General features: G+C 32.4%; 1 protein-coding gene and 2 non-coding genes across 5 annotated transcripts; 2 read left to right on the top strand and 1 right to left on the bottom strand.

The window, feature by feature from the left end:
• Positions 1–4,424: 4,424 nt before the first annotated feature.
• Positions 4,425–8,019, top strand: LOC125850730 (rop guanine nucleotide exchange factor 7-like). Of its 3 annotated transcripts, none has more exons than XM_049530582.1 (7): positions 4,425–5,266; positions 5,591–5,707; positions 5,818–5,972; positions 6,227–6,301; positions 6,394–6,681; positions 6,778–7,134; positions 7,258–8,019. In XM_049530582.1, exons 1-7 carry the CDS (start codon positions 4,678–4,680, stop codon positions 7,750–7,752), a joined length of 2,076 nt encoding a protein of 691 aa, XP_049386539.1. In that variant the 5' UTR covers positions 4,425–4,677; the 3' UTR covers positions 7,753–8,019. The 3 variants fall into 3 exon arrangements, with proteins under 3 accessions (XP_049386539.1, XP_049386537.1, XP_049386538.1); XM_049530580.1 differs by having other exon boundaries at positions 6,373–6,681; XM_049530581.1 differs by having other exon boundaries at positions 4,427–5,266; positions 6,391–6,681.
• A 259-nt stretch (positions 8,020–8,278) lies between these two features.
• Positions 8,279–8,350, bottom strand: TRNAP-AGG (transfer RNA proline (anticodon AGG)). The gene has a single exon. It is a non-coding gene; the product is annotated as a tRNA-Pro (tRNA).
• A 1,813-nt stretch (positions 8,351–10,163) lies between these two features.
• Positions 10,164–10,235, top strand: TRNAD-GUC (transfer RNA aspartic acid (anticodon GUC)). The gene has a single exon. It is a non-coding gene; the product is annotated as a tRNA-Asp (tRNA).
• The last annotated feature ends 2,193 nt before the right edge of the window (positions 10,236–12,428 follow it).

Here is a 12,428-nt window from a genome sequence, read left to right as displayed (position 1 = left end):
TAATTAATGAGTAAATTAATTATATATCCATTATTTTCTACTACGAGTACGAGTAAATTATTTGAAAAAAGACGATAGATAACATTATTTTAACGGGTCAAAAAGTAAATTAAACATGTCAAACTATTTTATTCTTACACAGTGAATAAATTTAAAGGGGGTAAAAGTCGATTGACAAAAGCATCTTCATTTTTTTTTTAATTATAAAGAAAGAAAGATATGATTATAAAACAAAAAAACAACGCCCTAGGGTTGGGGGAGTTAGTAGATAGGGAGCGGACCACTGACCAAACTTGACATTCCTGCAAATACAAGTTTGTGCTTTGTGGACCTCCCAATTTGGTACTCATGAGTCCGACTCAAAATAAGTATCGTCTTAACTTATTTTACATTTATTAAAAAGAAGAAGATATAATTTATTTAGTTATCTTCATTTATGTATATGTTTCGTGAAATCAACATTATTAAATGGAAGTATCTTTTAATTACAAAGGTATAATAATGGGAAGAAGATACTAATTACTCTATCTGTTCACTTCTACTTGTTAGAGGCGGAGCCAACTTTCTGTTCGGGGTTCATTTGAATCTTCTCTGGTGGAAAATTGTACTATTTATCTATGGTTAAAATTATATATATATGTCGAACCAATTTCGGTTAGTTCGTGTGTTTAGTTCTTCTGATATTGAACCCCTTATTAAAATTCTAGTTCCGTCACTGCTACTTGCCATAGCTAATTTATCATATTATCCCTATTAAATATTAATTGATGTTTAATATTAGGTTTTGTAAAATAATCTAGGGAATAAGTAATTAACTGTAAAAGTAAAATATAAAAAATTAATTATCTTTACTTGATATGTTAAAAATGATAATTAAAAATAAAAAAATATTTATGAAATAATAAATTCATAAATAAACAAATAAAAAAATGAATGAGAAAATACTAAATTTTATGTGTCATTCGTTACTTGTTTGGAAGTGTTAAATGGGACCTTTAATTTGTGATGGAAGGATTCTGATGGGACAAAAAAAACATCCTTTTGGGTCACTTAACATCAGTGCTGGCTGGTGGCCTTTGGATTTGGCTGCTACGTCACATGCATCTGCATTTCAGTTTTGTTCTCATCTTTGTATACTTTATTACCAAATGCCTACACCTTATTATTAATCAAGAAAATATGAAATTAGCTATCAAATTTATTGACAATCTCTATCGAATACATTGATAAATAAAATTATGTACTATGAATTTTTTGTTATTTAGCTATAAATTCTTGTTTGTTGCTAATTCATCGATAGTAAAGAGTATCATATATAACACGGGAAGAAGCCAAATAAATACTAGACACATGTGTATCTTAAAAAGGGTTTACCTATCAATATTGCAATTTTGTAGTGAAGGAATCAGAATCTCAATTGACACTCGCTTGAAATAGTTGTAATTTCTTTATCCTTTAATCAGTGATTTGATGAGTTTGAACTCGAAAAAATTAAGAACATTTCGATAATAAGCATTTAATCCTTTTGTTATAAGGTTTATTTAGCGCGAATGCAAATTAATAGAGCTAGAATTATTAACTTGTATTCCAAAACTCTGAATTAGTAGTATTTGTCACCATAGGCACTCTCCCATACATAATTTTCTTGTATAACTTAGCTTTCATTATTTGAAAAATAAGCATTCATTTATTTCTTTGCAACAATTTTTACAGAAGTGCTATCTTATCAAAAGCATCTTCTCTTCTATTTGGATCGATTGTTGACAAAGATTGAAGTAATTTCCTTTTCTCTAATTTAAATTTAAGTGTGTAAAATGGAAGTAGACGAAAATAACATTTGATAGGGAAATAAATTCTCAACATGGTGGCACAGTCCACTACTATATTCGAGCGAGATCGATCATAGACTTGTTATTCAAAAATCATTCACTCCCTCTGTCTCTATTTACTTGTCCACTTTTCTTTTTATAGTTGTCCCTAATTACTTGTCCAATTTGACAAATCAATAAATGACAAAAAAAAAATTATACCTATTATACCATCAATTAAATGATTAATTACTTTGAAAAATGTAGAACTTTTCATCCACTTTATAATTAATAGGGGTAAAATGGTAAATTCATTATATCATTAATTATTTTCTTAATAGGTGTGTCAATCCAAAAGTAGACATGTAATTAGGAGCATAGGGAGTATTTATTTTGTAAGGTAACCATAGTGAACTTTAATTTATTGATTGATCGTTCTTTACACGACTCCCATGACCCAAGTTATCTTAAGAATTCAAAATGAACTTTGCAAATATTGTATTAGGCCACTGAAATAAGCAATAATTATGTAAGAGCCCTTGTTTAAGCAAAGCCCATCACAACAACTAATTGATAGTGACATGCCTAATCTATAATCATACATTTATATTTTCTCTATTAAAATTTATGTGATTGCGGTTTAATTTGGCATAGAATTTAAGAAAAAAAGAGAGATTTTTGAAATTGTTGATCTAAAATAAATAATAAATATTTATGTTGATATAAATCATCTCATTAAGAATATAATAAATATTTTAAAATTAAATTATTACTAAACAAAAAAATGTATCATCCTCTTTAGGACGGACGAAAAAAATGTCATATGAATTGAGTTAAAAAGAAAATAGTTAATTTATCATTACATAGAATTGACTTTGAGTTTGTTGTTTAGTTACATAATTTATTTGCTTTATTCCTAATTTTTTTAGTTATAATTTTGCTAAGGTAATTCAAACATTATCCATCTAAGAGAAGATCTCACTAAATCTCACCAAACAAGAAAAATCTAAAGCTTAGGTAGTGATATTATAGCTATGGAATTCTATTTAAGGACTAAAGTTTACCTTGTTTTGAAAGTTTTTCAAAACTTAATGGGGTTGTTTTGTAATTGGCTTGGAGGCGGGTTATGAACGTGTTAAATTTTGTATAAGTAATATTTTGTTTGATAATGGATTGTGAGGTAAAATAATTCATCTATAAAATTAATACGGTGTTTGATTTGCAACTTAAAAATTTACATAACTAATACATATATAAATTTGAACTATGTATTATTTTATGCAAAGAGATGGATTTTGCCCAGCTGTTGTCAGATCAATTCCCATTCATTCTTTGATGGAATAGGGAACAGGCAGAGCAGAGTGAGTGCCACTGGTTGTTTAATTTGTTTGTATGTGTATGCTATATCCCCACCCACTCGCCTCCTTTAGTACGTACATACTAATATAAGGTTGTTAAAGTATCTGCTACGATACACGAGACGATGGAATGCAATGGGATAGATAGTAGAGGGTTGCCTGGCCCAAACGCAATGATTCACTTGTCCCCTTGTCCATAGGGACCTCGTGGCATACAACCGATACGACTCCCGCTAGATAACCACTTTCTCTCTTTTTACAGCCTCATGGACAAACGAAAGAAGGAAAGTTATAGAACAGGACAACGAAGGCTCGCGATGTAGACAACAAGCAAGAGCTAAGGAGTACCGACTAATAACTAATAAATGAATAAGCCGGGTGGGCACAACATAAGCCAAATCGAAATCCAAACTTTTTGAATATTTGATTTTATTTTTATAATTTATGGATTTTAAATTGAATATCAGATTTAATACTATGAATTTTCGAACATCCAAAAGTCTGATTTTTCTATATGTGTCCATACTAGTAAGTACAATTCCAAATGTTCCAATAGACTAGTACCCTACGTTTCTACCCATTAATTTGTAGTATTAAGTTGAATGTAAACTTTTTCTTCTAAATCAAATACATGTATTTTTCTTCTTCCTCACATCTCACTCTCACGTCACCCATGAGTAAGTGGAACTTAATACATGATACGAGCGGTATGATAGCCTCAATCCTTATTAACCATAGAAAGTTATACATTCTAGGAAACAAAAGTGAATTGAAGTTGTTAATAGTTATGATTTGTCTTAAATGTTCAAAATTCAAAACAAAAAAATATTCAAACTGGTTGTACAAAACCAAACTTCAAAAATCTAATCTATTATTTAATTTTGCTATAAATTATAATTTCTTCAATTTAAAAACAGAATATTCAAATCAAAATTTTCATATTCAATCCGAACTATCTATCCACAGGCCTACCAAACCATCCCTGTGGGTTGATCCGTCACTTACACGACTCCCGTGACTATATCATATACACCAAACTATTACTTTATAACATATTTTTTTTCAAAACAAACTTGAAAAAATTGAAATATTGTAGTACTCACTATTAGGCTAGTGAAGTAAACAATAATTATGTTTAAGAGCCCTTGTTTAAGCAAAGCCCAACAAAAGCAAATGTCACTATATTTGACATTGACAATGACAGTGTGTGTTTATAGAAGTAAAGGCTCCTCATTTAAGCAAACCAAATGCAAATGCCCATAGCCCACCAAAATACTTCTTGTGCTGTTTCTTTGTCTGCTTTTGTAGCCTCATTGCCATCATTGTTCTCATTATCTCACCTTCCTTTGCTTCACAACATTTATATTTTTGCATTTAATCATTGCCCACCTTCACTCTTCTAATCAAGATTCTCTTTTTTTAATTTTTTTTTGACCCCATTTCTTGATTTCTTGTCTTTTTTTCATTTTTTACCCCATTTGAGAAGCAGACATGGTTGGAGTTGAAAACTTATGGATAGACTTGAGTCACACCAGGACAAAAGGAGAGATTTTTCTCTGGAATTTCAGCCACAGCTCAAGCATTTTATTCAACTAGACCCTTGTGTAAGTTCCAAGAAAGAGAACCATTTTTCTGTGTTGAAGTTTAAGGTTTCAAAATCCATCAAGAATTTGTATCAAAAAGCTAAAGTGTCAAAGGGTTTTGGAAGTAAAAGGTTTGATTTTGATGGCATTGTAATGACTAACTCTGTTTATTGTGGTTCTTCTCCTGGTTTTGTTGATGATAAAATGGAGGTTTTGTCTGATAAGAGTGATGGGGCAGAAGGGGTAATGGAGGGTTATGGGGAAAATGCTGGAAAAATTGAGTCTTTGGATGAGAAAATTGGCATAGAGAGTAGTTCAAGTTCTGGTTTTTTAGTGTCAGAGGAAAATGTGAATGAAGAAAATAGTGGGTCTGAGGATTCTTGTTCTCCATCTTCAATTGCTTGGCATATTCAGGATGATGAGGTGCAGCATTGTGCAAATTCTGATGTTTCCGAAGAAGTAGAGAAGCCCTTTGTAGATAAAAGGAAGTTGGAGAAACAAGGGTCTTGTTTGTCTGGTAAGGTTTTATATGTTCTTGTGCATATTTATATGTTTAGATAGTTGAGTATTGTCTCGCTTATCCTTCCATACTATTTGTCATAGTATTGCTCTAGTAGTTTGTTGTCTGCTCTGAGTTTGATTATTATATGTTTATATTTCGATTATCATATTACCTTGTGGTGATTACTGTACACTTTTGTTATCATATCATCTTTGGACTGTTTTTCCATTGAGTCTTGTCGAAAATTGCCTCTCTACCTCCGAGAGGTAGGGATAAGGTCTGTGTACATTTTACAGTCTGGTCAATAAGATTGTGATTGAGCTTGTGGGGATTCTGTAGAGATTGAAATGATGAAGGAGAGATTCTCAAAGTTGCTGCTGGGAGAAGACATGTCTGGTTGTGGAAATGGGGTTTGCACAGCACTAGCAATTTCTAATGCTATCACTAATCTATGTGGTAAGTTATTTTGTTGAGTATTGGATTCAGTTTGTAGTGAGTTTTGATTTTTCAGTTTACTAAATATACATTCTTTTCCTTCATTTCCCCCCTCTCTTTTTTTCTATTAGCTACTCTTTTTGGGCAAATTTGGAGATTAGAACCTTTAGCTCCAGAGAAAAAGTTAATGTGGCGGAGAGAAATGGAATGGCTTCTCTGTGTTAGTGATCACATTGTAGAACTCATACCCTCTTGGCAGACATTTCCTGATGGCAGCAAACTTGAGGTAAATGTTGTTTCTTTGGCATTGTTCCGGTGATTCAAGCTATCTACCACTAAAGAAAATTCTGTAACTTGGATTGGTGTTTGCATCCTGAAAGCTAGACTCATGTTTTATATCAAACATTTATCATATGCTTAAAACTTCGAAAAATTCTTGTGTTTTGCCCTGTGATTTGGAAACAATCAGTTTATTGAGCTAGGATAGGAAAAACAAATTGAACGAACATGTGTGTTAACTTATTCGCTCTTTTGTTTTAGGTTATGACTTCTAGGCCACGGTCAGACCTTTACGTCAATCTTCCAGCTCTCCGTAAACTGGACAATATGCTCCTTGTAAGATAGCCTTTCCTTGCTCCTTGGGCATTGAGCCTTTATTGTTCAATGCTGAGTGCTATAGTCTGAAGTGTTTGCCTCTTTCACAGGAGATATTAGACTGTTTCCGAAGCACAGAATTCTGGTATGTTGACCAAGGAATCTTAGCTCCAGAATCCGATGGGTCGTCTTCATTCAGAAATCCTCTCCCTCGTCAAGAAGAGAAATGGTGGCTACCGGTTCCTAGAGTTCCCCCTGGTGGTCTCAGTGAAAATGCAAGAAGGCAGTTGCAGCACAAACGTGATTGCACAAACCAAATCCTGAAAGCTGCAATGGCGATTAACAGCAACAGCTTAGCTGAAATGGAGGTGCCTGAATCATATTTTGAAGGCCTTCCTAAGGTACAGAGCTTTCCCGGAGAAACTAACTCGTATTTTTATACTAAAATAGACCTGGAGATTACTCATTTTGCAGGTGTTTTATTTTTGATCTTGCAGAACGGAAAAGCTAGCTTAGGTGATCTCATCCACCGATATATTACTTCAGACCAATTTTCACCTGAATGTTTGCTTGACTGCCTTGATTTGTCTTCTGAGCATCAAGCATTTGAGATAGCAAACCGAGTGGAGTCTTCAATTTATGTGTGGCGCAGAAGAGTTCACTCAAAACCTTTTGGAAGTACTCACAGGTCCAATTCAAAATCCTCATGGGAAATGGTTAAGGATTTGATGGTTGATGGCGATAAGAGGGAGTTACTTGCTGATAGAGCTGAAAGCCTTTTGCTTTGCTTAAAGCAAAGGTTTCCTGGTCTTCCACAGACAACCTTAGACATGAGCAAAATTCAATATAACAAGGTTTGACATGAAATCCCACTAATGAGTTTTCGTTTCTTCTTAAAGGAAAGGACTTTTCCTCTCTCAGACAATCATGATTTATTGACTTAGTACTAATGAACTATATTTCTTGTTGTTCCTTAGGATGTTGGCAAATCTATTTTGGAGAGCTACTCGAGAGTGCTTGAAAGCCTGGCATTCAATATTATTGCACGCGTTGATGACCTTCTTTATGTGGATGATTTGAATAAGCACTCTGATCAATTTGTGCCAATCTCCAAAGTCGGTATCATTGCACATAAGAGCATGGGGACTCCTCTCTCAGTACCTGTCAACGGCACTCCATATAAAACAGCTTTTACCACACCAAGCTTCTCCCCTTCCCAACATATTAGTCCTGCAAAGGGAGAAAGATCAAAAATGTTTGAAGGCAGCAAGCTTTCTACTCAAGGCTTTGGCGTGAAAAAGGTTTTAACTGATTATTTGAGCATCGATTCAAAAGGAAAGGACGATTTGAAACGATCAGATTCATGTTCAAGCACATCTCAAGATGTTTCAGCAACTGCGTCCACACGGTCTTCAGAATGTTCAAGAGAAGTTGTCAGCCCATTGACACATGACTCAGATGCAAAAGAATAAGCACTCCTGTATATTTGGCTTCTCAAGAAGTTCCTTTTTGATGTATTTGAGCGTGAAATAGGTGTTTTAGCATATATTACTTCATTCATCAAGTATCTTTATGGTCATAAACTTGATATCCTTTGTTCCTTTAGCCAAGTTCTGATGGTAATGTTACATTGGATTGTACAGAAGAATGTTGTATGGTGTTTTCCTGTACCATGTATAATTATCAGCCAGTTTTGATTTTTCCAAGCAATAATACAAGTACTAAAGATTGTACTTCCTCTGTTCCTATTTACATGTCGTATTTACTAAAAATAGATGTTTGTTGAGTAATACTTGTCATTTTAACAAAATTAATGTATAAATAACATAATTCTTTTTATTTTGTGAAATTTAAAATGGTGACAACTAAGTTGGAATAAACATAGACGGAGGATGGAGTATATTATATTATATGAGAAAATGGTGACAACTAAGTAGGAACGGATATGAGAGTTCGGAAGTGGAAAAATATAATCTGTGCACAAAATTAATTTAGTAGGGGGCATTCCGAGAATTGAACTCGGGACCTCTCGCACCCTAAGCGAGAATCATACCACTAGACCAAATGCCCTGTTTGGTGCCTTACTTTTACACTTATGTAATCAAATTATGAAATACATGGTGTAGTTATACAAAGTGGAGTTTAAGGAGGGTAGAGTGTATGCAGACCTTATCCCTACCTTAGAAGTTGTTTTCGATAAATGCTCGACTCAAAAAAAAAAAAAAGTGAAATATGTTAATCGAAATACAATAAATAACATAATTAATTCAAAAAATTATTTCAAATGAAATCCACCCTATACCAAACATTTTGCATATAATAATAGAATGTGACTGTTACATTGTTGAGTTTTCCAATGACATTGGTCTTTAATTTGAAAACTTAGTGAAATTCATAGTGAAATCAAAGTATTATTAAATATACTTATAACGATTTAGCTATATAATATTTGCGTTTAGAGTTAGTGCCTTTTCTTAAGATAAGCTTTTAGAATAGCTCTTTGACTCTTTTCAATAAAAAAATGTTTATTTTGAAATTACGCTCATTTTATGCTAAAAGTTTTCAATTGCTTATATTATTAATGAAAATTTCACAAAATTCCAAAGTTGATGATGACAAAATTGACTTTTCTTTCATTGATTTTTTCGAATTCTCAACTTTGTCCTAGGAAAGATGTGTATTATGGATTTTTGCCATTTGTCTTTTATCTCTTTATTCTTGTCTCTACGTTTTATTCTTTTTGAAATCATGCATAAAAAAATAGTCAGTTCATTTATGACTAATTTTGTAAAGAACATTACAAACATACTTAATGCCCTTTTGTTTGTTTGATATAAGATCCAATTATCCAAACAGGAAATTGGAATCGTATGTTACTTTATAAGCGCACAGTACAAATTCGATAGAATTCATTAATATTGTTTTAATTAGATAGATATTATTTTAAAAATATTTACTCATATCTAAAAATTATACATATTTAATAACATATCAATTTTAAAAGATTAGGATCTAGATTTTTTTTTTCAAAAATAAAATAGAATAAAGAATGAGATAAAATAGTCTATATCTTGTATATGGATCATAGGAGGGATACAATATGAACTCGTCAATTTTCTGTGATCTAGCTTTTACCAATCACGACATTCCTTGCTTCTCGGAGAAGAAATAAAAACATTGGTCCCATTCGATCAACATAACTTGCTTATGAGTGCGGTTACCTACGGACTTCCGACACCCCCACCCAAAAAAAGGAGGATTCGAACCAAAAGGTAAATTTTGAGTCTCCCAAAAGTGTTAAAATCCAATAAATTGTTGACTATTGAAGACACTAAACTTCTTTAACTTTTAATGCCGAAACCTTGAAAGTAAGAAAGAACCTCTTTTCATTCATAGAATCTCTTCTGAATCCGTCTCAGTTTATAGGGTTTATAATATTTCTGCAGTATTAATGGTTAGCTGAATTTCTTTCATTCCTTAAACTAATATTACTGAGTATTCATATTAATGATTTTGTATGTCAAATTACGTGTATAATGTATCTCAACGTGCCACAAAACATTAATGTGCATGATTGTAGTTGGTAATCATAGTTACCGAAAGGAACTCATAATTTAGACATAAATAAATTAAATTAAGGTTCTGTGTTCACTCAAAATTATGAATTTAAAAAGGAAAATATGTTTTAGAAATTTTCTAAAATTCTTGGGTTCAATTGAATTTGTATTCAATATGCTTTTAATCTCTTAGAAAAGACATTAAGATTAGGTAATGATTCAAACCTAAAATACTATATTAAGTTGGATTATACTTGAAACACTTGTAAAGGGTCAAACATATTTGGTGATCAACATTAATTATAAAATTAAACATAGAACAACAAGTCGTTGTAGTATAGTGGTAAGTATTCCCGCCTGTCACGCGGGTGACCCGGGTTCGATCCCCGGCAGCGGCGTATATTTTTTTATAATCAATTGAAACAAAAAAAGTCAAATTAAATAACTTAGCGTGCGGTTAAATAAACAGGGCATTTGGTCTAGTGGTATGATTCTCGCTTAGGGTGCGAGAGGTCCCGAGTTCAATTATCGGAATACCCCCTTTGATTAATTAAATAAATATCTTTTTTTTTCCAAAGTTTTGATTCCAAACAAAAATGAGGTTGAAGAAGATCAAGATCACATATTTTTGTTGATTTAATACAATATCATAGGTTACTCTAAATACATCTTATCCTCTCCAGTGCCAGCGGTGAAACTACACTAAATAAGTAGAAATGCAAAATCCAAAAATGAGTAATGGTATCTTTACAATTTTCTACCAAAAGGGGAGTTATATACATATGTACTAAAACACAAATGAAATCATGCAATTGGGGTACTATGTCTCCTTCTAGTTACTCTAATGTAACAAACTATTGCCACTAAGAATATAGTGGCTAAGCCCCCTAGAATAACTCCCCCTCCACAAATTGACTTGTCAACTGATTGATGATGCTTCTTCTCAATCTCAATATCCTCTTCTTCAACAATCCCATAGTGTTGTTCATCAGTAGAACCAACCTCATTACCCTTCTTTTCTTTATCTTCATCTAAACTCAAAACTTGTAAAGGTGCAGCACTAGTAGAAGACTTAACTAATTCATGTTTGTGCTTTCCAAGTTTTCGAAACGAAGGCAATGGGCTAACAGCAGGGGAACTTGCAAAATTTGTTGCAATATTAGCCATGGTTAGATATACAAGAGAATTTATCAAGATTAAACAAAGAAGAATCTTTTTAGCCATTGTGCTCACTTTCTTGATAGCTTAAAAGATGTTTTTTTTCAAGTCTTGAGACAATGCATTTGCTATAGAACAAAGCCTTTGCATTATTTATATTTATAGCCATAAATTGTAAGCTTTAACAAGGAAAGTTCCCTTTGTGTTTGATGAATAATTTTTAAGTGTTTGTTTGTTATGAAAGGCCACTTATCATTTTATTTTAGTTTAATGGTCTTTTTACGAGAAATCTTCATGTTTACGGTTAAAAGATGTTATTTTATTCATTTTATAAATGGTCAAGAGATGTTAGTTCCGCGGAAGATACACGTGTGGAACCTATAGAATATTGGCATTACATATTTTGACTTAATCAAAGGGAACATGATGTTTAAACTATGTATCTCCTAGAATTATGGCAGTTCAGAAATTTGAGCCTCCACCGACTTACAGCTGTGGTAACAGTTAAAAAAGAATTTTTATTCTATTGGAAAATGGACACTTATAATGAGAAACTGAATTCTAAAATTAGAAGTAGCTAAACTCCTTGTAATCCGCCCTTGAATTATTCGATCATGCAGTACTTATTGAGTACAAAGAACAAAATGCCCTTAGACCCAATCATAGTTATTTTTTTATTTTATTTTTTAAAGTTAAATCTGGGCAAAGACCATTTCAATTATTTATTTTAATTACTTTGGTGCTGGAAAATTAGATGAATTTCTTGTTTGATGCTGGAAATTTGTGTCACAGGAATCTTAAACTTCAAGTGGCATTTGTTTTAGAAAGCAATAGACATGAGTTATATTATTTTTAACACTGCCAAGCAAAGCTGCTAACCCTATCCAATTTTTTTTAAAATAGCCTGCCTCTCAAATGGGAAACCGTACATATTTTTAAATGGAAAAGGGTCAAAATTGCCCCTGAACTATGCGAAATAGACCACTTATACCCTCCATTATAATTTGGGATCAAAAATACCCCCGCAGTTATCCCAGGAGACCACAAATACCCTCAAGAGTTAACACCCCAATTTTTTAGTGACGTGGCAAGCCACATGGGACTAATCCCCCCACCTAAGCATGCCAACTAAGATTCACTACAAAAGAACTTGACTTTTAGTGGCGACTTTTAAAATCTCAAAATATTGCCACTAAAGGTTATGAGTGATTTTTAGTGGCGACTAAGACTCCAACAACCATTCGCTAATAAAACCTATTTTTTCAACAAAAAAATATGATATTTAATTTTCGATTGCGACCTAATTTTCTAAAATAAATAACTTGCAATATCCATATTAAAAACATCCAATATTGTTACGAAAAATAATCAAAATTACTTCTCGATTCAAATCTCCTACTATATATATATAATGCATCATTGTACATTTTATA

This window comes from Solanum stenotomum, unplaced genomic scaffold, assembly GCF_019186545.1.
Source record: "Solanum stenotomum isolate F172 unplaced genomic scaffold, ASM1918654v1 scaffold18934, whole genome shotgun sequence".
In the NCBI taxonomy this organism is placed as follows: domain Eukaryota; kingdom Viridiplantae; phylum Streptophyta; class Magnoliopsida; order Solanales; family Solanaceae; genus Solanum; species Solanum stenotomum.
This window is presented reverse-complemented; position numbering and strand designations above follow the sequence as displayed.

Excerpts from the sequence above, each read along its gene's own strand:
- LOC125850730 (XM_049530580.1), top strand. The coding sequence starts at position 4,678 with ATGGATAGACTTGAGTCACACCAGGACAAAAGGAGAGATTTTTCTCTG. Across the intron at positions 6,682-6,777 it reads ATTTTGAAGGCCTTCCTAAG|AACGGAAAAGCTAGCTTAGG; the intron begins GTACAGAGCTTT and ends TTGATCTTGCAG. Across the intron at positions 7,135-7,257 it reads GCAAAATTCAATATAACAAG|GATGTTGGCAAATCTATTTT; the intron begins GTTTGACATGAA and ends GTTGTTCCTTAG.